Below are 27,021 nucleotides of genomic sequence, written 5' to 3' on the forward strand. Positions count from 1 at the left end.
TCTTAATATATTATTTCATTCTTCTTTTTTACAAAGAGCAATTTCTGTTAGCATATAGAGAATTAGGAAGAGTCTTTGGAAAAACACACAGGAAACGCTTCTGAAATTGAATCATTCCAACATCAGAGTAATGAAAAAACAAGTTGGTGCCTTCAACCCTTGTGAAAGGATGTGAAAACAAACCAGTACACTTTATAGGAGTTATTTATTTATCTCTATAAAATGTACATAGATAAATAATCTAGTAAATTGAGCACTTATAACTTGATTCAAGCATGGAAATTCTTTTAATATTCACAGATCTAAGTCTCAAATATGGAGCCAGAATCTTAAAGGAGAAAATCTAACTATAAAAAATATAAAACACAATTACTCAGCCATTCAACTGTATTTTATTTGTGTGCATAAGGTATGGAAAAATGAAAAGTCACTTGTAACAGACATTGCACACTTGTCATAGAAGAGCATTGGACTGAAAGGCATGTTGTGAAAGGAAGGTTTACAACATAGAGAAGTTCTTTTGTATTGAACATATGATCTTTATTTCAACTATTACATAACTTTATAGAATAAGATTTCTTCTCTTTCCCTCTACTTCTATTCCAAGTTTTGATGTTCATACTTCACCACATTCTTCACAGCACAAAGAATTATTTATGTACTCTGAAAGGCACCTCAATCAGCATGACACCTTTATATTTGTAGGATATCACTTGCACGAATTGAAGTTAGAGTGGGAAGTATACAGTGAACACAAGTCATCAAGAATAATAATCATAAAAGAGGAAAAATAAAGAGTTTGTCATATGAAAGTTTCTTCATTACTTCTTAGTATATTTATAATCAGCCAATTTCCTCTCACATTTTCCAGCTCTGTAAAGTAAGACCTGTACATCCTCCCAGAGTTTGTTAGTAAGACATAAAATTCTAAGCAGCCAGGCTTAAAGGAATTTTATAAACTATTTTATAATGTGGCACGATAATTTCCCTATGCAGATAGTCACTGGACATATAAATTGTTTCTTTGCCAGAACAATACTTCCCAGTTTTGATAATGATGATTTTGACTAGATTCTAGGAAAAGCTGCCACCTGGTTACATCCATAATCAGTTCCTTTGCCAGTGATCTCTCCAAGTCACAGGGTTCACAGATGAAAACCTTAAGTCTACTGAACAAAACTTCAAGAGATATAACTTCTCCCACAGTCAGTATTACACACATACAGCTTTGTAAAACTTTGCCACCCACTTTAATCCACAGGAAAGTAACTTTACACCTTTTGCAGACAAGGCGTCCATGTGCCTGGGAACTCTCCTGTTTCTGGGAGCTGCCTGTGAATTCCATGCAGGTGAGGCTCATTGGAAGAAGAGTTTTCCACCAGTAACGCTCATGGTCAAGACAGGAGTGACTTGCAGCAGCAGCAGCAGCAGCAGGCACCTCTTCATTCACAGGAACATCTCAGTATCTCATTGGTTCCATTTCAGCAGATCTGAAACCTTTATGCGATGTTCCTGTCTTCATCCTCCTTTCTTAGTGTTTAGGGAAGAAAGAAATTAAGGAAAAGGAAGCCCAGAAGAAGAACTTACACCAGGATATCACTTCTCTTGCTGCACCATACTACCAGTGTTATCATGGCACATGTCAACATGACTGGGATCAAGATCAGTGTTATGAGAATTTCATCCGGTGGATCTTCCCAGTGAACCTTTTCTGATGAACAGTTTGAAAAGAATTGTTTATGAATTCCAGTGATAAAGCCTTCTGCAAGGGGGTTTGGCCAAAAGCAACTTGCATTGTTGGCTTCACGTTCTGTGCACTGGGTAAAGTTGTCATAATACCTGGGAATAGAAGAAAATTAAGAGAAGTTGAAATAGAATGTAATGCATGTTACACTTAGAGAAAGGGCGCCATATGAAAACTCTGAGAGTGTATCTATCATGTAGGTACTCCACTGAAGGACCTCTAATGGAAGTTGTGGCTACTTGCTACACAGTGAGGCAGGAGAACTGACTCATGTGTACTAATGCAACTGAGAGACTTCACGTGAAGGTTTGAGATCCCAGATGGACAATAGCCAAACTCTGACTACAGCCAGGACCTCCTAGTGCCACTAAAGTACAAACAGAACTTCCTCACTAGAGACAACTACAGATTCTTTTAAAAACACGCATACAAATGTGCCAAGAACAGGACATTTTAAACAAAGTACAGATATTTCATGCCTCAATTGTCACTAAACATGACGTTGTGGTGAAAATTATGACGTGACACTAGGACTGAACCACAACATGCAATACTGTGTGAAAACTTTGGTTCTGTTGCAGTCTCATGCAGTAGGAAAATAAGGGGAAAATAAACACACGGAAATTTAGCTGTTGACAAAATCCCTCTTCTTTCCAACTACAGCAAATGCCAGCAGGGAATAAACAAATAAATAATTTCTAATTACATGTTTGCTTATGAGAGGCTGGGAATTCCTTGTAATCCTTAATATGTTATTTCAATGCTGCACGAGCTAAAATTTACCTGTCCAGGAATAACTTATATTTATGAGAACTGGCTACCCCTCAGGACAAAAAAAGGAAACAATAAGCCTAAATGAGTAATCATTTGGGTTTTGTGGTGTTAAGCTGAAGAAATTCAGGAAGTGAATGGAGAAGGGGGAGGAGATCGGAAATTAGGAAGATGAAGAGTGTCTGGTCAGTGCATGGAAAGGGCAAGAAATAAGGAAGCTGAATTATTGTCTGTTGCATTTATTTTAGTCCTGTGTGACTCATTAAGTTCACTTCAAAGAGGAATTAAAAATAGAGAGAGCAAAAATCCACATGACACCCCCAGGGACAGCATCCTATTATACCATCTGAAGACCCTACAGTCTCCTTTACAGTCCATATAAATATGGTAACTCCTGATGAATGACTTGTTCTGACATTAAGTTCTACAGGGGACTAATGTTTACTCAGTCCTTTGTTATTGCAGGAGAAGAGAAATTCAGTGTTTGAGCCAAGACTGAAGTCTATTATCTACTGTCTGTCTGTCAGGGGAAATGTCTGCCTGCCCATGCTACAAGCACACAGGTTGGGAACACAGCCTGCTAAGCATCTAAATTCTCACGGCTGTGCTCACAGAAGAAAAAGCCTCACAGAAAGGCCCTTCTGCAAGTCCCTTGCAGTTCTCATTCTCAAGGAGTTTGAGCCAATACTGCCTCATTCATGAACAAACACACTGGACAATCTAACACCAAACTCCGGCATAAAGATGCATATATGCACAATGTATGTATATTTTAAGCAAAGCAACTAGAAAGGAAGCTTTTGTGACATCAGCAACCACAAGAAAACAACAGGAAATAAGCTAAAAATAAAATACAAATACCAGCTGCTTGCTATTTTAATAGTGCCATTCTTCCGTGTGACCTGATGAGATCCAGTCTTTATGTCCTTGGACTAAATTAGAAGCTGGAAATGTCTAGTTGAATGTGGGAGACAGAGTTCCAGAGGACCTGAAGAGCAACAAGTCTGAAGGCAAAGCTACAAGGTTCAGCAGGCTACAATGCAGAGATGGAGGAGCATCCAGCTGCCCAGACAGGTCAGTGCCCCACCTGGCACAGACACCAGGCAAGACTCCAGAATGCTGGACTCTGCTCCAGCCTGCCCTGGACCATACTCTCATGGGCACCCTTATGCCATCAATGGCTATTGTTACAGACCCTCAATAAGAAAACCAACAATAAATCCAGCTGATTTCTGCATAAAAGTATCCTAAGCTCAAAGATATAATTATTCTGATTAATAATTATAATTAATTGTTATTAATTGATATATCAATATATTATCATTATTTTTATTAATTAATTTTATCATTCTATTTGATGAGATAATTATTTTTTCCTCTGTGTTTAAAATCCTATAGAAAATTCCATGTTATACCAAGAATTCTCTAGATTATTTTTTTAAATGTTAGATGGTGTGAACAAAAATATTTCCCACTGATTTTTGATTGCAAATAAAACATGGCTAGAAAATGTTGGTTAAGTGTTGCCAAAAGTCCAGATAAAAATAACTTGTGACATACACTGTATTTGAAATACTGAAGCCTTAAGAGCCAAAGTAGAATAAAAATATTATCATCATAGTTGGAATTCCTTACAATTTTTCCTTAAAACTTTCACTCGTGAGAAAAAAAAAAAAAAAAAAAAAAAAAAAAAAAAAAAAAAAAGCTACCTGTACTATAACTCTTAGTTCACACAACTGTGAGAAGGTACATAGAGGAAAATCTCAGCTTGGGACTTGAATGTCTGCCCATAAAGCTGAATTCACATTAATATTTATGTAGTTTAGTAATTTAGAGTTTATGCATTGCAACAGAAAGTTGATACTAAGAAAAAGGATCCTCTGCATGGCACTGTGGAACAGCTGCCTCAGAAGGGAGCAACTGCATCCTCATTACTACAGCATGGATGTTCTTATAGCTGATCAATTGGTTTGCAAGTGGTTGGGCTTTTTTAAGAGGGAGATGGGGGTTAATAGATATTTAATTCCAGTTCAGTTCTCCTATGCTTAGTTCTTTTATGCCTTATATAATTCTCTTTATTCAAATGGTAAAGGCTGGAATAGGGAACCTTTTCACACCGCGTAATGCAATGGCAACGACAAAGAAGTCCTGGCCTCTAACTGGAGATACTTCAAGAGAAGGGCATTAAAGTTACACAACTTGTGAAAGGAGAGAACAAGAAATTATAGTTTCTACTTAATCTCAGAAAAAATAACTGGAAAGCACATTGGAGCTCAAGCTTCTTCACCTCTCAGATTATAAAAGGGTGTGGGAACGTTCTTATTCTTTGTGGTGAGACACATTTTCATCTCTTTCAGGCTAGCTGCAAGGTACCCAGGTAGTACTGAGGAAACAGATATTCACTGGGAGCCAGGTCACGAGCTTTGTGATAAATGAGCCAAAAAATTAATAGGAGTTTCAACTCAGCTAAGTAGTCCAATAGAGAAAATCCAAAATCTAAGCACAGTCTGAGCAGCAAAATCCATATAAAGTTGTGCTTTACCCTGGTACTCTCAGGACAACTGTAGTTTCTACTGAGGAATCAATTCCTTGATCATACTGCACATTATTGAAAATACTTTCAGAGAACACTATCAAAAATACTTTCAGAGAACACAAAAAATAATTCATTTCAGAGCAATCTCTCAGCTATAACACGTTTGTCACGAAAGACAATTTTCAATATTCTAGAACAATACTTCATTTTCAGAGCACACACACTTTTTCTCCTGTACTTTATCTTTCCACTAAACTAGATAATAACAACCATGTCACTGGTTTGTTTTTTGTTGTTGTTGAAACTGTGGAAGATTTCATTTTGTGAGTATTTTACCCATGAGAAAACCTATTTTTATGCATTACCTATAACCAAGAACCTGGACAGCTGGCAGTTATTATGAGGAATGGTAGTGGACACATTTGCCTTAATGGGACAGTGTTTCATGGAGTGTCCACTCCAAATGTTTAAACAGACAGCTGGATTTATTACATCTTATCTGTCTCAGGGTACACCATTGCCTCTCACTCAGGGCACTACTCAGTCTAAGTGGGGCTTGAATCTTATCCATAGTTTCCCACATCTCCAGGGGAGAATGTGGTACATTCTTGCTTTCTTTCTCAATATCCCTGCACAGGAAAACTGCAGAGATGATTGGCTTACAAAAACACAAAACTCACAAACCCCTCCTCCACGTTTTCATGAGACTAAGAAAACAAATAGATTGTCCAATTAAGAGTTTTAACAAAATAGCATTTTCCAATGCAAAACTGTTATTTGAAAGAATTCCAAACAATTCTCAAAAAGCCGAATACCATATATATGCTACTTAAACATTTGAGTACATTTTCTGGCTGCAGCCAGTAGACCCACTGTCAGTTCCAGTGGGAGAATCCACCTCTCCAGCACTCATGGATAGACCACCACAGAGACACTCAGCACAAGAGCAGTCAGGAATATTTCTCAGTTTTCTTAATGAGGAGGGCCAGGAATTAAAAAACAAAACACCACACTTTCACTACCCCATTTAAAATAAATCAGTTTTATGACTATTGATATAATTATAGAAGGGTAGTACAAGACACACATAATACATTGGGAGTAATTTTTGTTATTTTGAATCCACTAAGTACTCAAAATACAATGAAAAATATCTCTAACATAATTGAGTCTTGATGCAAACTAGGTAATAGATACACCAGGGACACTCACTCCTGCTCGTCTACAATCCCAGACATCAACCTAGAGGCACTGTTCCAGGACACTACAAGTCATATGGTGTATTTTAATAAAGATGCTTTAAAACTATTTGCTTTCCCCCAGATTATTCAACCAAAAATTTCTTTATACACACTCACATATTAAATTGAATTACCATCCTTGTAACCTCCACCCAGATGGTAATCCAAAATGCTGAAGTGTAAAAATATTAATAAGAAATTTCATATGATAAGAAAGGCTTTTCTTACAGCATTTCAGATGAAGTGCAGGCAGGAAGTAGCAAAAAACCTCACAAAAATAAAAATTCTTATGTGAGATGCAGCCAGACTGTATAGAACTTCAGAGTGTAACAGCCTGGTAACAACTTCAAATAAGGATTCAAACCTTAAAGATGACAATTTCCTGCAGTTTCACCACCATGTTAAAAGGACAGCTTTAATTTTATAGTGAATTAGGAGCCTATAAATATGGTGGAATATTTCTGAGATTTTCTCATTCAACATCTCTCCAAACAGATTTCCGTCTTTGTTCACCATTCTTTTAATCACGTATCTTCTGCCAAGATGAGTATTCTCACAGTCACATTTTTACCTCCCTAATCAGATCAGACCTACTGCTGTGCAGCTGCAATACAGAATTCAGCCTCAAGAAAATAATGTGCTACAAAAACATAAGGAAGGAAATGGATGGGGGAGGGGTGAAACTGGTTTAACGACAAAATTATGAAGTATAATTCACTCTCATGGCACTAAATAATGGACATTGTGACAGATTTACTCACTTGGGTCAAAAATAATAAACAGGTTCTGGTATTCTTTGAAGCAATTACAGATCTCCACCTTTAATTTCACATCAACAGCTGTCTGGAAAATGCTAAATGGTTGAATAAACCTAACTAAAAACCAAAAAATGCACAACTATTATGACATTGTTTTTTAATTCCCTAAAGATACAGACAGAAAATGTAAATATAAAGGGCAACTGTAGATGTAAGCAGTCACTTTATACACCTAATATCCACATCTAATGAGCAACAGAAACCACACATTATGCAAATGTAGAACAAGAAGGTAAATGTAGCCTGACATCAGGTACTACATCATTAAAATCAAATATTTCGTAGCACCAGAATTTTACCAAGCCAGAAGCTTCAACTGGCAAGTAGGCTTTACCTTCCACCACTCCTGACCTAGATTTTAATGATTACTTAGTTCTACACTTGGCCTATTTTTGGAGAACAGCCAGTAAAAGGAGAAGTAGTCTCTGAAGCCATCACTACAGAATCACAGAATGTGTAGGTTGGAAGAGACCTTCAAGATCATCGAGTCCATCCCAGCCCTAATACCTCAACTAGATCATGGCATTGAGGGCCACATCCAGTTTCCTTTTAAACACATCGAGGGATGGTGACTCCTCCCCAGGCAGACTATTCCAGTATTTAATCACTCTTTCTGTGAAAAACTTCCTCCTAATATCCAACCTGTATTTCCCTTGACACAGCTTAAGATTGTGTCCTCTCGTTCTGTCAGTTGCTGCCTGGAGAAAGAGACCAACCCCCAGCTGGCTACAACTACCTACATCATGTCTTCAGAAGCAAATCCTGTAACTCCCTTGAATTAGACAAAAATCAGAAGAGCAAGGCAAATCCTAATCCCACAAACATTTAAGCATACATACCCAACTTCTTATAAGCACAGTATCTCATAAGTAGCCATCACTGATGATGTATGGAAGATATCCTTAACAGCATGATAAGAATCATTACATACCTATCCCTTACAGTCAAACACATCAGGCTTGTGATTCTGTTAGGGAAATGCAAATTTTTAAAATCTCTTCTTATGGATCAAGTTTTGAAGTTTTTTTTTAAGTTGGTCAACTAGTGAAAGCCCTTAATTTTTTTAGGCTTCTCACCAAAGGAGACAGTGTTTCTGGGAGCAAGCATTGAAACACATCACATGTTTTTGTGCACAACAATATTTGAAATTTTACAACTAAAATTTTAAACCTTGTATTGTAACATGTGAAGGGAAGCATGAAGCATTTAAAATTTCAGATCCAAATTATAAGACCATCTTTGGATCTCCAGTAAACACTTCTCAGTGCTGAAAATGGCAGAGGCATGTCTGCCACCTGATCTACTTTTTCTCTATTATAGTCAGTTATTTCTCTATTGAATTCAGATTACTTAACACAATAACAGGGCAAGGGCAATATCTGGCTAAGATCTGGATTTCTTTTCTTTCCCATCAGCTGTGCATCTCCCCTCAGTGTCATTAAGAAAACCATTACCATTTTCTGGTGCATATTCTCCTTCAAAGGCCAAGCATGACAGAGATGAGAGCCCTGAAAAGCCAGTAACATCCTCTGAAAGCACATTCCTACTATTTATGGTCATGTTCCATTTCAAATCAAAGTTCTGCATGCTTAGAGATAGTCAGTAGAAACACTGGAATAATTGTAGGGCATGATGCACAAGACAGCTTCCTTTAAAATGCCCCTGCCAAGGAAGGAAGTCCAAGACAACTAGTACCTTGTACAGCTTAAGTCCCACAGTGCTGTTTACCCTAGCAAAAAAAAAGCCTCACAAAAAAAGGAAGCTAGTAGAGCATTACACTCAAATCTGCCACTGTAGTGACGGAGAGACATGCAAATAGTACACTGTCCTTGTATCTATCTCAGCTCAACCCTTCCCAAAAGCATTTCCATCTGAGTCACCATGGATATGCACAATCCTCACTCCAGTCAGTGCAAGTGTAAGTGCTCTTGGTGCATGCAGGCATTTGGGTCAGCCACTGACACATTCACCTGTTGAGTTGGTTCCACTTTCTCCCAAATACATCATTCACTTTGTTCATTCACCTTGTAAAGTTTGCTACACATAAGAGCTTATTTGTCTCCAGTCTTCTCAGAATGTTCCAACTCCCTGATAAAACCATCATTCCACCACTGCTTCCAAAATTAAATGCTCAGCCAGCTTCAATCCAATCATCCAATACCTGGGGAGGAGCCAGAGTCAGGAGGGAAGTTGCTAGCTAGGAACTGCTCTGAGCTCATGCCCCATTTCAGGAGCTCAAGGCTTTTCTTTCCATCTACATGAACCAAACTGACAGGTGAACAGAGAAAATGTGGCTCTGATTCAGACTGGTGCTCCACAGCTGGGCCTCCAGACAGACACTCAAAACAAGCCACCATGAAGCCAAGCAATCATTTTTCCGACCAACAGACAAAAACTTACAGGGAAAGAAATAAAAGAAGGGGCCTCCTTCATTCCAGCTTATATCTACAAACAACTGCTTCATATTCCATTTTTATGAGGATATTAAAGAGTATTAAAGTGTCACCTGCTGAGTGGAAGCTGTTACTAGATTCCACTTAGACCAAAGTAGCACAAACCGTTTATAATACCACAGCACTATTTCTTCAAGTGGAAAGAGGGGAGAGAAATATCTGGTAATATGCAACTGTGAAATAGAAATCATTAGTCAATCAGGCTTACGCTTTGAGAAACACTCACTGCAGCATCTCCACAGATTGAAAAAAGTAAAAAAGAAAACAAACCAACAATTAATCTGCCTCTAAGTCGAACTTTTCATCATCATTTTCATAACCCTCCTCACATAATTTTTATGAGCATGTAAAGAATGTACACTTTTCCTGATTATTTATGGAAAATGGGTTTTACATAAACTTGAAAAAAATTTTGTAATTAAAAAAGCCACTTGCTTTGGGAGGAGAGTGGCTGTTATGTTCTGCTCCAAGCAGAGCAGAAATAATGGGAGTCAAAAGTCAGTTGACTAATTACAGATCTTAAAGTTCAAGACTATGTCATCTACTGGACTAGTTAAAGAATAAATCCTTTTTGCAGTCTTGCATAATAAACAACTATGTGAAATTGCAATCTAGGCATGGAGAGTTCACAAACAAGACCAAAACTGATGAAAAATTAACCACAAAATCAAAGGAATGGTAACAACATTAGAAATTGATTTAAAATGAAACATAAAGACCCCTAAGGAAGAAACATAATATAGAAAAGTTCTGCTTATCTACTATTCAAGTATATGATTATGCTTTAGCGTGACTTTGACAGCACAGCATGCTCACCATTCAATGTGTTTTTTTCCTTATGTCTTCCCCTCTTACTTGCGATGGAAAAGACACATTTCCTCTCCTTATGTAACTTCTTGTTGTGCTTCATGGCTTCCCAAGACTGTTCCAATATCTCACATACACAAACAGATCCAAAGGGCCTTACTCCTTATCCCGAAGAGTGTATGAAAGATTTGAGAGTTGAAACACTCCCAGGAGTTGCTCAAGGGTAAGCCAGCAACCTCCTAAGCAAGTGCAAAAAATATGATGTCAGGGGATTTCGGACAATGTGCAGCCAGACTGTCTGCAGACCAGAAGGAGAGGGACCCAGCATCCTGAGAGTGTCACCTGGGTAAGGTAGGTGTTTCTCAGCTCCTGGATCTGCTAAGTTCAATCATATTCTTCTTGGGCTCAGCTAAACTCTACCTCAGTTTGAGGAAGAACAATGCAACATGGCACATGACACGTGAAACGTTACAAACCCTTGACACAAGAAAGCTGTTACAGGGTCTGATAATATTTAAGCACTGTGAGTAGTAGGGTATTTTCTGAGCCTTTATCAAACTCCTCTTTGGCTGATGAAAACAATGACTTATTTACACAGTGATGGTTAAAATCTGCTTCCCTGCATAGAAATAGCCAACAGCAGAAAGAAGCTGACTTATTTTTGCACCTATTTTTTGTAAGTAGAAATACTAATACCTTATCCCTGTATACCACAAATCGGCCTAGATATATATTAGATAGATATACTCGCTAGTAACAGGAAGCAAAAATCCATGATAGATTACAGTGCAACATGGTAAATTATACATAATATAGAACCATATTAAAATCACTGTGCTTCTTAAGCTACCTTCCTGCAGGTAAAAATCAGACTCAGTGCCTCACTGATAACTCCCAGTCCCACAGGCAGACAGAGAACCCAATTATAGATGCCAGAAAGCTCATTTTAATATTTCTATGTTTATTTTATAATAATACCTTAATATGAAATGGTACATTTTAGCAGTCAGTGAAATGTAAGAAAGATTTTTGTATATCTGAGAGAAAGGCAAAACATCAGCTTCTTGAAAGCTGCAAAGAATTGTGCCCATAATTGTTCATCAATGCACTATGCCTTGACAACTTTTGATTTCCACTCCTTCTATACTCAGTGCTTATCTTAGAGAAAATTTATAATTTTACAAAGCTGCCATATCTCTATTCTTTTTTATAAGCACTACAGGCACCTCATCCATTGCCTACAAGTTTGTCAATGCAGCCAGCAACATGTGTCTGCCTTCTGCAGATTATGCAACAGGCTGAAGAAGTTGACTTATCTGCTTAAGAGTACCAAAGATCCTATTTCTTGTCTTGGAACTACTTTCCAACACTGAATTGTATACTATTCTGTAAAGACAAATAGAAATGACAGAGACTTGGCAATTAATCATGTAAAATACTTCTTTTTAAAAAGTATTATTACATAATAAACCTCTGTAATTGAAACAAGACCCTGAATACGAAACATATTAGTGTTAATTCATACGTATTGTGTTGTCAACAGTTAACCACATGAATAATACCACATGTAGCCCAGAGCAAGAAAAACTATTTTTTTGTCTCTGCTGAGTTAATCTCCATTACTGTATGTTCATGGTTGGTCCATTTAGAAAACAAGAAAGTAGAAATTGTTTTGCAAACCAGAAGTAACAGAAAAGTTTGCATTAACTTTTCCTTTTCATAATACATTTATATTTTCATTTTCACTGCCTCTAAAAATATACTGTCCATTATATATGCATTGCATAATTCATACCAGTCTATCAAGTTATACCATATTATTTTACCACCAAGTAACTTTACACAGAAATCTTATGCAAGGGATTTTTTAAAATACAGCATTTTATTCTAAGCTCCATGAAGACTGTTTTCAATTATTGATCTTACCACAATAAAATTTAAAAAGGTCATGAAAGATGTTGAAAGGCATATCAGCTGACAGTCCTGAGATAAACAGCAGACTGCTTCCTAACATCACCTCTGAATTGCTTACATTATCTTTTTCTAAGTGACTTAGAATTACTATATTCTCATATCCTTAACTATTTGTTAGTTGACTTGGAAATATGAGCACTGACATACTGATGCCACCTTGTGAGTGTAAGCTTTCACCATTAGTCCAAGGCATCAACTCAAGTACACATCAATTTGACTCACAGCACCCTTGCTAAAATATTGTTACTGGGATCTTCAGGTGACATTGACTTCACCAATGTTGAAAATTCTTCTAGAACTTTAAGAAAATATTGGTATTTATATCAGTGACCTCTTGAGAAATGCCAGATTTCACTCCCTTTTTGGGGAAGAAAAGAAAAAAGAAAAAGAAAAAAGAAAAAAAAAAAAAAAAAAAAGACTCAAAAAAAAGTAACAGGTGTTAAAACTTGCTGAAAAAAGCACTTGAAAAACTGAACCCTAACATTAAAAACTGGGAAGTTTTCAGTTTTTGATAATGAAAAGGTAATTGACTTCCTACTTAGCAGCAGACTCAGAAGATCCTTCTCTTTTTTCATACTAACAAACCTTTCACAAAGATTTGCAAAATTATTCATAAACTGAAGAACAGAGAGACTTAAGCTCTTAAAAACCTTAAAAATATGGATAATAGGCTGAAAAAGCACATTATTCAGGTATGATATGGTCATGATACGTTTTTGTAATGGAAGGCCCAATGTCTCCTGTGGTTTAACAAAGAAAAAGTTATCCATGACAAATAACAAATTCCAGTTGTTTTCTCTTCTCCTTATTCCACTGCATTGGTATCCCTGAATGGTGGCTCTTGTTGACTGTGATTACAACATGTATTGTGGTCTAAATAACAAACACGTAGTTTTAGCTCACCAAATCTGAGTTCTTGGTAGTTGGGGTAAATAATTCAGCAGCCTCCTAAAATATTGGCAACCTTTTCCTAATTCTCTACAATAAACCAATTTACCAGTTTCAAGTGAGCTCTTCAAAGCAGGTTTTGCTTGCAAAAAGCATGATTTTTCAGTGTCTAAAATGAAAACCCAAGAAATCTCATCAGAAAAAAAAACTGGTAAGGCTTTGCTAGTTTGTAGCACAACATGTCTGTAATATGCTGCAGAACAAACTGATGGCTTTGCATTTTATAAGCAAAGTGGTCTGCAGGTCATCACAGAATTTAGAAATGCCAGTGTTCTTAATTTAGCATTACAATTCCGAAGTCAGAGTAATTCACTAAAAATTCAACATTCATCAATGTTTTTCACCATCCTTCTGCATAATGTAAGATGGCCACAGCAAACACAGTTTTAGAAACTCATGGCTGCAATTCTGCACTAAAGAGAGAAAAAAATATTAGAAATTAGTATCCAAAGCATTTCCAATACCTCACTTGGCATTATCAAATACAGACTTTATTTGCACAACCATGTATTATATAAAATGTCTGTGCTTCTTCTTTATAGTAAAGGTGATAATTATAACTGCACTGAAGAACCGTATTTCCATCCATCAGAAGGAAAGCAGTTATAAGAAAATGAAGTATTCCTACCTCATGGTGAGCCCTGGTGTCTGAATTTAAGCTAACCACTTTATTTATATTCATTGGGATATATTCTTATCTACACAATATAAAATAAAGCCAATACATTTCATAAGAAAGCACGATCTGAAATAAAGTTCCTACAGAAGATATTCTACTATAGGCCCACTACAGGACCAACTGTGCCTTTGCATTAACTTCATAGTGTAACTTTTGGGATGGCTGATCCCAAAAGAGCACATGATTGTACACATTCCAGCACAACCCTGTACCTGGCTACTCCATGAGATTTTATAAACTTTGGGTTTCTTTCATTCCCAATGTTTTAAATAATAGATGACAAGCATTATTATTTCTGCAATGAAAAATTGCTATTGTCAGCTACCAGCATGATGGCAACACAAGCGCTTAAATACAACATTCTTTTCCATTGTTTTAGTTCCTCACACCTAACTGATTTATAGGCTGCTTTGCTTTGCTTTTGAAAAGAAAGGCATGAGTCACAGAAGGAAAATAGTATGTTCTTGGAGTAACAGTTACTAGCCTGGTTTTGCCATTGCTGCCATGACCTCTGGGAGTTTTTAGATGGCCTTTTTAGTACAGAAATACTGTAAGTTTGGATTTGTAAAGAGGTGAAAGAAATACACAGGTAAAAAAGATTAAATATCAGTATCATCATCTCAGCTTTCACTGAGAGCTTAAAAAAAAGCAGCAACTGTATCTCTATGAGAAGCTCAAAGGAAGACAATCCTACCAAAAAAGACCAAATGCTGGTGTCTACCATACCAGTCCTTTTTCTATACTCCACCAAACACTAAACCATAAATCAGCTACACTGACATGAGGAATACAAAGTGCAGGTTTACTCAACCTTACTTCACAGAGACACTGAGCTGACAAAGAATATCTCCTATAGAACCTGAACTAACAAAACTGGGAGAACTTACAGCTGGCTAAATGTGGGATTTTGATCACCCTTCTCAGTTAGATCTTCAGGGGAAAAATTGCAGATATTGTTCTTCAGACACACACAGAACTTCTGGCAACAATATTGTAGAAAATCACCCAGAGACCAGGCAATATGATGGCCTTTTGTTGTGCAAGCACATCTGTGATTTGCAGCACTTTTATCATGACTTTGCCCAAAGTAAACTATAACCAATGTACTAGTCTGTCTACAGGGATATGGATCTCAACTACATGACACAAATGAGGAAAAGTGGGAGTCCCTCTGATCAGTACTGTTCTGGATCTAAAATTTCATGTGCTGGTCACTCAAACATCCAGTTTCCAGCAGCCTCAGGTTGCCTTTCACATGAGAAAATCACATGCAAAAATCCAGAATCAAGACTTTTCTGACAGTACTTAAAAGAATGAACCAAAGGTGCCAGCTTTCTAATAGTGAGACCATTACCATGGGAACATATCAGCTCACACCAATCAGTGGCTCACCTCAGCTGCAAAACAAACCCAGTGGTTTGTCTGAGATATTCACTAGGGATTTGTACTGAGATTTGATGCTAGGGAATATGCCAACCCTATCTGGAAGGAAATGGAAGAGGTTGTTACCCAGGAAAGGAGAAGGCTGAGAATGACTTTTTTGCCTTGATCTTCACTGGCAAATGCTCCAGTCACACCCCACAACTTGCAGAAGGCAAAGCAGGAATTTGGAGAATGAAGAACTAGCCACAGTAGAAGACCAGGTTCAAAAATATGTAAGGAAGCTGAAGGTCTGCAGGACCTGATGAGAGGCATTTGCAGGTCCTGAAAGAACTGGCAGATTAAGTGATTAAGTCACTATCCATCACATTTGAGAAGTCACAGCAGTTCAGTGAAGTTCCCATTGGAAAAGAGGAAACAATCCCCACTTTTAAAAAGGAAAATTAAAAGGAGCATCTCTCCTCTGAAGACAGGCTGAAACATTTAGGGTTGTTAATCTTAAGAGCAGAAGAAGCTTTGTGGAGACCTTACAGCCCCTTCCAGTACCTAAAGGGGTCTAAAGAAAGCAGAGAAGGAGAGTAGTAACAGAACAAGGGGGAGTGGCTTTAAACTGAAATAGAGTAGGTTTGGATTAGATACTAGAAAGAAATTCTTTACTGTCTAAAACAGGTTGTCCAGAAAAGCTGTGGATGCTCCATCTCTGGAAGTACTCAGGAACAGGTTGGATGAGGCTTTGAGCAACCTGGTCTAGCAGAGGATGTCCCAGTCCACAACTTGGAACCAAATGATCTTTAAGGTCCATTCCAACCCAAACCATTCAGTGATTCTATGATTTTCACAGTACATTCCTCTTCTGTATAAGTTTTGTCATTAGCAGCTGGATATAATCACTGATCATGTCTAGATCAGGCTTCCTGCAGCAGTCAGTGGGGAAGATGAAAAAACTTAGATAACCAATCAAGAAAATTACTCACTTTGGAGGGTTCTTACATACATACTCAGCCAGCAGAGGTTCTTAGCTCCAAGCTTTAGGAAGTGTGGGCATATAATTTCATTTTGGGCTGCACATGTTTCTTCCAGAATTTGCCTTTCCATTGATCTTAATGTAATCTGGCTTTCTTTTATGGAATATTTTATTAAGTTTCTTTGAAAACTAGGCACTTTTACAGTTAGCTTAGTTGGGCCAAATTGTAACAGGCAAAACTCCCACTGACTTTAAATTTGAGCCACGGGATTACTTTTCCAAATTACATCAAATTTAGTCATACAGATTTTTTTTCCCTTAATTTGTTTTTCAAATCCTCAGCTTATGTACAGAACTTGGGTGGACTCCCTCATGATCTTCAATGGGACTGAAACTGTTTATAGAATTAACATTTCATGCAAAGCGTTGTGGGAAAACTACACTAAAGCTGGAGCGAAAAAAGAATAGTTATTTACGGTGGGCACGGACCTTGGACCATGCACACAGCAAAGCAGGGAATTTCATCAAGTACATGTATACCTGCAAGGAATCTGCTTTACATGTACAGTTAAGGAAAAAGCTTGCCCTCTCCTATGAACTGAAATTTAAAATATCAGAAAAATCAGACTTTTAACATCTTCCAGGTGTTGTAAAGCAATGTCACACAGCCACTACCTCACAGCAAATTAGGGACTCCTAGAGCTGTGAAAATAGGTAAAAAGAACCGTAGGGATTGGAGGAAGAAGTTTGTTACAATCAGTTCTTAAACAGAAAATTGAGATCTGACGTGTTACGTGCACTACTTTACCAGAAATCTCTTCCAAAACACAAATTGCTGCACAAATTGGTGAAAACCCTTGGACTCTAAACCCACACCTATTATTTGGCTGGTAAACACAGAATGACTGACTGGGAGCTCCCAAAGTAGCAGGTGTGAAACCTTAGACACTTGTGAGATGAGTGCTGCAACAGTAATATTGGCTTGAAACAAGAGAATGTCTCACCTGTAACAGATGACACAATCTGTTTATAGATGGAATGGATCAATACTAATCTTTTAAATGAAGATTTGATGTTTTTCCATAATATACTCAACAGGGTTTAGAATAGTGACTAATGGGCAGACTGTGTGGCCTGTATTATGCAACACTGCAGACATGGCCACAGCCACCTCTCTCGCCTCAAAAATACTGAAATACTGGTAATTACACTCAGAAATATTTAGAAAATGGTGATTCAGAAGAGAGAAGACTGGTGCTTGGGAGCAGGCCAAAAGCTTAACAAGCCACTGAAAATCATCTTTAGTACATTTTGGTCCCACATTTCCACAGGGGTTAGGCCTAGGAGACACAGGCAGATTTGCTTAGAGACTGTTTGTTTGTAGCTAAATTGTTTCCAGGATCCAGTCAGAAGTATTTGAAAAACTGTTTCATGAACTAAGAATAGAAAGTAATCTAAGCAGTTACAATAAGGAACATTTTTTCAGGTTCATGTAAGACAGCTCTGGGCACTCCCGCCTTCATCTGGCCACTTGCTTCAGGAATTAGTCATACCTGGCCTCTCAACTGTAGTCCCACACCAGGATTTATCACAGCACACTAAAAAAAAGTCTGACTTAATAATGAATTTTGACTCATGGACAGTAGTTGATTTTACATATTCAGCTGTAGTTGCTAAATATTAAGAAAGAAGATAATACAGAAATATAACACAAAGTTATTATATGTAATGATGCACTATTAACATACCTGTTACTATAAGTAGACATAACAAAAATATTACACATGAAAAATAAAAACCTTCCTGCAATTTCCAGTCTTCTGGCAAATGAAAAGTATATTTGCCTTTGTTAATTCCTCATATAGCTTTCACCTACAGTTTAGTGTCTGCTTATTTGCTTGCCATGTATCATAACTTTGAGTCTTTTAAACAACCTTGTTGTATTTTCATCTTCAGAGGTCTCTCTTAATAATCTAAAGGCCTCAGCAAAACTATGTCTAGGCAAACTCCTTCTCTTCTCTCTGGCTGTGTATTGAAGTTTTTACCTTTCTTGTAAGCCGTTTGTGGCTGCCCTTCACAGTCTGATATCCAAGCTAGAACCACTGAAACCCACCATGTCTAAATGACTTAAAATATTTTAAAATCTCATTTGATCCCTCATCATACTTAAGCTTTCAAATACCTTTGGACAATTTGACGCAGAGCACTTGTATCTTAACTAGCTGCAAATTCTCATGGGAATATGCAAAAATCAATAGGGAAACATTCATGTAATAGTGCTTCTGTAAAACTTTACCTGAGAATTTACTGTTTATATGTGATCAGCTAATATTTCCAGCAAGATCAATATCAGCTGTGGAGGCTAAAACTCTCATACCGCTTTGCAGTACCAGCTGCCATACACAGAAGCCTCATCTGTTCATATCAGCGAAAAGGCTGCTTTTTAAAGAACACAAGTTTGTTAAGAATGTCAGAGATGTCAGAAAATCTTACAGTTTAATTAGGTTACAGCAAATTGGAGTCCCTTCAAATTCTCTCACACATGTTTGGCCAAATGGTGAAGCACTACAGATAATTGTTATTTGCAATCCCATAAGCAAAGGGCAGCCATTTACACTGAAGAGCTAAACTCCTACATGAAACAAAGAATTTAGAAAATTAGCCAATTTCCATTAACTGTTACATTTCAATATAAGTTACAAAGATTTATTTCCAAGTGAAAAGCACCATGTAGAAATTACTGCATGAAGAAACAGTTTCTTTTATATAAAACTCAGTTTTAACCCACTATCTGATCCAGGCTGACTAATTTTTACTGCTGGAGCATAGATATAAAATCAGCACAAACTAGTACTACCAGGTTTAAACATCTGAATTTTAAGTGCACATGGCTAGATACACCAGTTTTTCATTAATTTGTCAGATTACTCCAGAGTAATAAGTGTTTCTGTCCCATCTCTCAGGGCTCCTCCAATGAGCTGGAATAAATTAGCCTGTATGTGTTCCTGCCCACGGCATGGGGGTTGGAACCAGAAGATCTTAACAGGTACTTCCAACCCAGGCCATCCTGTGATTCTATTTTCTTCTTACAGAATGCATCAAATAATAATGTTTATTCTCAAAAGAGTAAAAATCTTAACGGTAGATGCATATTTGCTGCTTCTTCAGTGCAATGGACCCTTATGATAAGTTTGTAATCAGATTTCTAATGCTTGATTAATCCTTGATTCAGGAGATAAACTTCAAAACAAGTTCCTCTTGCTACTCTCTTCTAAAGTAGAACTTGAAAAATATAAAAAAATATTTTTTTAGAGATGTGTATTATGAAAAAATGTAAAATATTTTTCTTCTGTAAGAGCCTTGAATTCTGCTACTGCTTTTGAGGAAAAATTATCAAAGCCTCAGACTGATCAGCTTCTTCAGAAAAATTTTCTTGTACAGGGAATGAAAACAACACCAAGCAGTAGCACAACTGGAAAGAATAAAATCAAGGTGGATTCTTAACTCTAACTCAGAGACTTCAGTCACCTCCAAACCTTAAAAAATTTGTGCACCAAAATATGCAAATTACTGAAGAAATTTTAGCAGAAGTCTTGCAAAAAGCCACCTGTTTTTTCATCTGGATTAGTAAAGGTTCAGTCTAATATTTTGGCTCCTTTAGGTACCTTTCACTGCTGCAAGTAATCCCATTAATTGAGGTCACTTATCAATTCAAACCAGGTATCAGCAAAGAAATCTTGTGATTCTAAAACAATTGTAATGAAGATAAAATGGAGCAAAATTACAGTGTTTCCCTCAAAATAAATAAAACATCTTGTACCTAAAAGAGTTATAAAAGTAAATTTATTGTTCCATAATGTATAGGTATGTATTAAATAAATTTAGCAGTACCAGCACTGCACGATTTTTCTTTTTCTTTGTGTACACACACTTCTCTGTCAGATTTGACTGTGGTTTCTGCAAGCTGGTTTAGAAGAGCAAACCTCTTCTTGCTCGTCCCCACAGCTGGAGAGAGCTGCATGAGTGCATCTTTCCCTCCAGTGCCATAAGATTTAAGAATCTAGCTTTTAACAGACTGCAAGATTTTAAAGTCATCAAGGTGGGCAAATAAACGTGCTAAGAAGGAACAGCATCTAAACTGATAATATACTGTCAGATTATGAAACATTATCAACAGGGGTACTTCAACACAGGTGTTGGCACTAAGGGAGTCATGAGGAGCTGCTGCAACATAGCACTGCAGTCCAATATTTCATTATCTGTTGAGTATGCTGATGATCAGCCAGTTAAAGTCTTGTATCACACAGCATGACACTGAACAGGACACAAGACCAACAAACCTACGAGAACATATTTGGGGCTCAATGACACCGTAGCAGGTCTGGGGACAGCTGGCTTAGGGCTATTCTGCCTCCAGAGCAGCCTCCAGAAACTGCACCAGCACGGTTTCAAATGCAGGAAGATGTTCTGCTTCAGGATGGCTCGAACCATACCAGCTCTAGTTCACCTGAGTCTTGTTTTCCGAAGTGCTGAACATCTGCAGTTTCCTCTGATTTCAGTTGGTGTAGAGGATACTCAGTGCTTCCAAAAACCAGGCATTATGCATTGAGCAGACATGGTCTTAAGAAGCAGATGCTCCACAAAGCCAAAAATGCCACCAGTTTCATAAACCCTGTGGGTTTTCTCCAGATCAGAATTTGAAGTGTGCAGCTTTATAGAGGAGTGTTTAAATATCTCCAGTAACTACAGAACAGGAAAAGAGATTAGAGAATAATAATGCCACCCTCACTACTGTCAGTCTTGTAGTATTTTAGACATCCAAACAGAATGGGGGGTTGCTCACTCTCTCCATGCTAGCTGGCAGGCAAAGAAACAAATGACAGCAGGTTCAATAGGAAAAATCACTTTAAATTTGGATAGGGCAATTTCACATGAGGTGAATTTCTGAAACAGTGTCATCTTATTGAAAAAAAGGAAATCAGAGGAGGAAACTGCTTTGCTGTCAAGAGAGAGAACAGCATGATACTAAAAGCATTATTGCTTTAGTGGTTTCACAGAAAAGAAATTATTTAGGGAACATTTGCTTAAAAGGCACAGAAATATAGATTAAATGTGAACACAATTGTCTGAGGTAATTTAATACCAGCTGGTATAAAATAGTCCATTGGTTAGTTTTCATTAAAGTGGACTATTTTGCATACTGTTTGAGTTCAGTCTCTGTGTGCACACAGCCTCACTGCAGGGCTTAAGTGCTACAGCTTAGCCTGCTGCAAGTGGCAACAAGATAAAGAAGGTTTTCTATTTTCTGGAACAGAAATATTTTATATGCATTAGGGAAGAACTATTAAAACTAAAACTATTAAAACTATTAAAACCAAAACTAACTCTTACATGATAAATTCTGTCAGGTTGCACCACTTTTTTGAGTCCACTTTCTTCATCATCTCTTCAAAGGATTTTCCACAGGCAGGCAACTTTTCTAACATGAGAGATTCATTGCAGAGCACAGTCTGTTGACGTGCACCTAGGAAACATCAGAAGCACCTTTAATCACAAACACTGAAATAGAAGTACAAAACACATCACTCAAATTTGTTCACACAGTCCAACTTGCCACTTACATTCTCATAAGCTCAGCATTTAATTTTCTAAGAGATTTTAGAAAATAGACAAAATACGTATTTACATAAATACATTAGAAACATAACTTGGTATAAAAAACTAAAGATTACCATATATAGTACTGCCTTTTAAACTTAGCATAGAGGAGCCTATCTAATGACTTTTCTAGTCTTACTTAGCTACTACTCATACTTAATCCATTTGCATTCTTAGTTAAAAGCTAACTGGATCTCCCAACCCCAAATTTCAGTGTAGAAAGCACTTTTCAAGCTTAAACAGATGTATCACATTCAACTAACTATATTACTGTGAAATTCCTTTAACATTGGAAATATTTGTATCTCTTACCAGCTAAAGGTTGTGAATTTCCACAATCACAGCTTTTTCTTTAGTATAACCACTAAAGGAATTGTCTAGATCAAATCCTATGAGGAGTGGCTGATGGACCTTGGAGTTTAGTGTGGAGAAAAGGAGGCTAAGGAGACCTTATTGCTCCCTATGACTTCTTGAAAGGAGGCTGTAGCCAGGCAGGGTTTGGTCTCTTCTCCCAAGTAACAAACGAGAGAACAGCTCCAAGTTGTGCCAGTGGAGGTTTTCATTGGATATTAGGAAAAATTTCTTCACCAAAAGGGATGGAACAGGCTACCCAGGCAGGTGGTTGAGCCACCACTCCTGGAGGTATTTAAAAGATGTGTAGATGTGGAACTTTGGGACAAATTTTAGTGGTGGACTTGGCAGTGTTGGAGTAACAGTTGGACTCAATCATAGAGGTCTTTTCCAACATAAACTATTTATAATTCTATGAATTATCTACAATTATCAAATGCTGAAATTACAGCATATAGCTACTTGCAAACAAAGAGTTAACCTGGAGCAAGCCTGTAACTTTTTCAACCTATAATGGCAACTCCAGTATATTTAGTCAGTCAAATGTTTTTCCTATCCAGCACATGCCTGTGTTGGAGTAAAAAAGTAATATTTGGTATTTCTTACAAAATTTAAATTCTGAAAAAATTCTCTTCAGGCTAATGTATTTCATTTTGATAAGCCTGAAACATTTTGTTTTGATCAAGCCATTAAACATGTCTTGCTTTACCTCTACAGATGCCACTATTTTGACCATTCTTCTGTACAAAAAATGCATTAACATTGAAAACTACCTGTAAATACGTGTATATAAACATCTTCAATACAAAAGCCTAAATTAAATTAGTCAGAAAATAAACCTGTGTAATTTTTTTCCCTGCACAGCAGCTCAAATCCAAGAAGTGCATTTACCTGAACAAAACTGCAACCCTAACAAATTGGTATATCAGGGAATCCTCCTGAGAACTCTGGAGGAACAACTTTTTTTTAAGAATAAAGCCAAGAAGAACAGACAATTTACTCCTAAAATTTTTTTTCACCGAGAATATATTCACACTAGGGAGAGGAGGTATTCATAGTTCTGAACTACAATTAATCACCACTGAGAGAAATGGCGAAAATTACCACACAGGTGCAGTATAATTTTATTCATGGGAAATTAACATGGTAACATGGGTCCTGCCTACTTAAGTGTTCCTGTCAATTCATCTGGCAGATGCAGCAGTTACCAGTTATACTTTCCACAGCTAGACCTGCAGATGAATGCTAAAGCTGTGCAGAATTTGAAACCAGATATGAAAATTGCATAGCTCGCAACTTAAATCCGGCACTCATGCTTTGACAAAAGTTACTCAAAGCTGCTTTTTCTGGCAGGGTATTCTAAACAGCCAGCTATCATTTGATTTATAACCAAATCCAACAGAGTATAAGTTTTTCTTCCACTCAGTCACATGTGGTGACAATTTACTCCAGCCCCTCCCAGCAGGGTGTTCGAATGGATTTCCAATGCCCTTGGTATTTTTGGTTGTCTGTATTTAAAACTTCAGTGTTTTGCAGGGCCACAGAAAAAAAAACCCATCTATCAGAGTCACTTGAGCACAACCTGATGACACAAGAGTTTCTGTCTAAACCCCTGAGCAGAAGAGTTCAAAATCATGAATAATTCTACAGTTTCACCATCACTATTGATAATGACATTTACAAAACACTAAAACACTCTCTTTGCATACAGCCAATGGACAAGACCAGTTGTAAAAAATGCATGACAGTTGACTAATTGAGATGAGATAGGATGGAAGTGTTTCTCAAATGTCAACCATTAGCAAAACAGAAATTTGAATTTCTGAAGTAAAGCTCACCTGCGAATCCAAGCGTCATTAGTCCATTAACTAGGAAGAGAGAAAAAAAAAAAAAAGAGATGAGTTAGATACCTCCACACTCCTATATAAAATGACTAGTGCAATTACAAGCCAAGTAGAGGACGACTACGTTTTAACAGAATATTCAAAATGCTTATTCAAACATTAGTTTCAGTTTTCTTAAAGAGCGTCTGAACGAAATAATGAGCATATAGAGAACATGATGTTTTTAAATTCCTTTTTACTTATCCTATAAATGGCTGAGTCAGACTTGTTGTGGGTCTGTATATACCACTCCTTCCTCTAGTTTCTAGCATTAAGGATTAGGGATAGGGCAATTCTTACTTCAAGCTTCTTAAGGGTGAAAAAGCTCAAGAAGATAACACATACACTTAAAACACAGGTGTACTGCACATTATAACATGTAGAGGAAAAAATCCTTTTCTTGTTAAGCAAACACAATCACAAGAAAGTGTGACTCTCTTCATTAAAAGCATATTGCTGTGTTTAAGTCTCCAGCTTTTGCACAGTGAAGTCACACATTTTGAAAAACATTACAATCAAAACCTATAAGCTTCTTATGCTGAAGTTATGCTAACACAGGTATGTCAGAAGAGCATCCAAATGGTAACAGTCTATACCAACAGAAGAAGCCTTCTCATTAGTGATTTGCAGTTTATTCAAATGGATTAAATTAACAGAAGCCCACTGTGTTTGCACAGCCCCAGCCACACCCAGGATTTTGTAATAGCTGAGAGACATGGCTTCAATTATTTTTGATGTTCCACAAAAAATAAAAATTCCTGACAAATCTTTATAGTGTTAATGTCACATCAGAAATTCAATGAATGGTTTCACACAGATGGGTGCCTCCCTGTTTATACAATCCATGGTATCCCAGTAAAATGATCAAGATATACATAGGAGAGTATCAGCACCAATCATTAATCTAGACCATGGTCACTGAGATCTGCCAAGCTGTCAACTGAGTTAACTGAAAATTATTGTGTAGATGCACGCAAAAAGAATACAGATCCTTCTAAGGAACATATTTTTCTTCCAGAAAAGCATTAATCTCTGTCTTAGTTACTAATGAGCCAGAATGTATTGTGAAGAGCAAGAATCCACACATCGGAAAATTGTCCTGCATCCAAACACACAGAGATTAAACCTCATAATACACTCTGATGGCTGTATCTCTTTCACAAATAGAGCACTTTTCTTTCCAGGCTATTAGCAGACGGACCAATAAATGTACTTGATTCCCTGGGTAGGTTTTTCTCGAATCCTCATTTGAAAATGTGCCTTATTGACCGCAGAAGACTGAAGATCACATTAAAAGCACACACTTTACAATGAATCCAAACCCACCCATTCTGAGTAAACAGTGTAGGGTGCACACAGATACCCCAGGTACTACCCTGAAAGATCACTGCACCTCCAATTCTTATTCTATCAATTCCTATCACTGTGCTCTAGATCTTTCATAGTTATGGCTGCAGAAATCCTCACAAGACCACAGCAATAGAAATAAAGAGAGGGTTTACAACTAGAACCACACTGCCCGAAATGTTGGTGAGGAAAGCTATGAAAAACCAAATACTAATTAAAGGCTTACAGGTTAGTGCTCACAAATTCTCTTCCCGACAAGAAAATGTGTTTTTTGCATTTTTTGATCTGCTCATAAAGTAGCACAGGATGTTTTCCACCTATTCTCAGCCAAAAGAGTCCAGATACCTTCAGAGAAGGCTAAAACAGCCATTCAGATTACCATGCACCCCCCCTCTATTTTCTTTCTTCTGAGTTACTCAACTCATAACAAAGATTTAATCAGGAGATTACAGCATGCTGGCCATGATAGTTTACACAAAAACTTTCCAGTAGCTCTTTTAAGACAGGGCAAGCTTAGCTTTTTCTTGAAAGGCTGATACCATGACATCTCTCATTAGAAGCTTCATAGAAGCAGCAAACTGGGTCACTGTTGAAAGGTGTTACCAAGACCTCAAAATAAAACAGTTGGCATACACCCCCACCTCAACTAACATTTAGGGAGAGAAAAGGAGGTTCAGATTAACTGTACTAGCTGGCTGAACTGATTGCTCACTTTTTTTCTCCACACACAGTAGCAGCATGTATGATCATCCCTGGCATCAGCTGAATCAGATGGGAAGGGAACAACAATGTTAGAGCCAGAGCAAGAGGTGAAGCAAAGCATCATCAAATGAAAGATGATGGTTTGAAGAGCTTTCGGAAAGAATAGGTTTGAAGGGCTTTTGGAAAGAAAAAGAGAAGATAAACAAAGTAGGAGAGAGTAATGGAAAATAAGAAAACTGAGGGAAAAAATCAATTTTTTTTATTCACATCTTTCTTCAAGATATTGTATACGAAAAATCTTATCCTAGATCTTCGCTAGAACTTCTTATTATCTCCTCTCTACACTCCTTTTGCAAAAAGACACCATTCTGACACTAAAAGGGGAGTTCAAAATGATAGTCACAGCCATATGAAAATTCGCAACTGGGGTGCATGACAGGGTAACTGTCCTGTAACTTTGTCAAGTATATAAGCTTTTTCTGTGAAATGGAAAATATTCCTTAATGTTTATTTTTCTTCTATACTGTTATTATTCACTGATATTTTCCCCCAGAGGCTTAAAAGAAGCACTGAATGTCTGCCTCGCAAATACTTCAATAAATCTGAATCAGCATATGAATTGCTGTGTTTTCTCCCTACTCCACCTTTCTCCAAACATGTTTTAAGAACAATTCTGAAAATCTCGTGTAAATATAGGAGTGAAATGTCACAATTTTCCCTCATCTGAATGTTTCTTCAAGATGCTATTACTGACAGTATAGTAAG

General features: G+C 37.2%; 1 protein-coding gene across 1 annotated transcript in view; it reads right to left on the reverse strand.

The window, feature by feature from the left end:
• Positions 1 to 229: 229 nt before the first annotated feature.
• The window catches only part of RAMP3 (receptor activity modifying protein 3), a 41,016-nt gene continuing 14,224 nt past the window's right edge, over positions 230 to 27,021 (reverse strand). The window contains exons 2-4 of the mRNA XM_083879026.1: positions 24,163 to 24,192; positions 21,707 to 21,839; positions 230 to 1,839 (exon numbers count right to left, since the gene is read on the reverse strand). Of these exons, the coding sequence (XP_083735152.1) occupies positions 1,584 to 1,839; positions 21,707 to 21,839; positions 24,163 to 24,192 (419 nt within the window). The 3' untranslated portion in view covers positions 230 to 1,583. The remainder of the gene's footprint in view (positions 1,840 to 21,706; positions 21,840 to 24,162; positions 24,193 to 27,021) is intronic.

Source organism: Zosterops lateralis (genome assembly GCF_965231275.1).
Source record: "Zosterops lateralis genome assembly, chromosome: 1".
NCBI lineage: Eukaryota > Metazoa > Chordata > Aves > Passeriformes > Zosteropidae > Zosterops > Zosterops lateralis.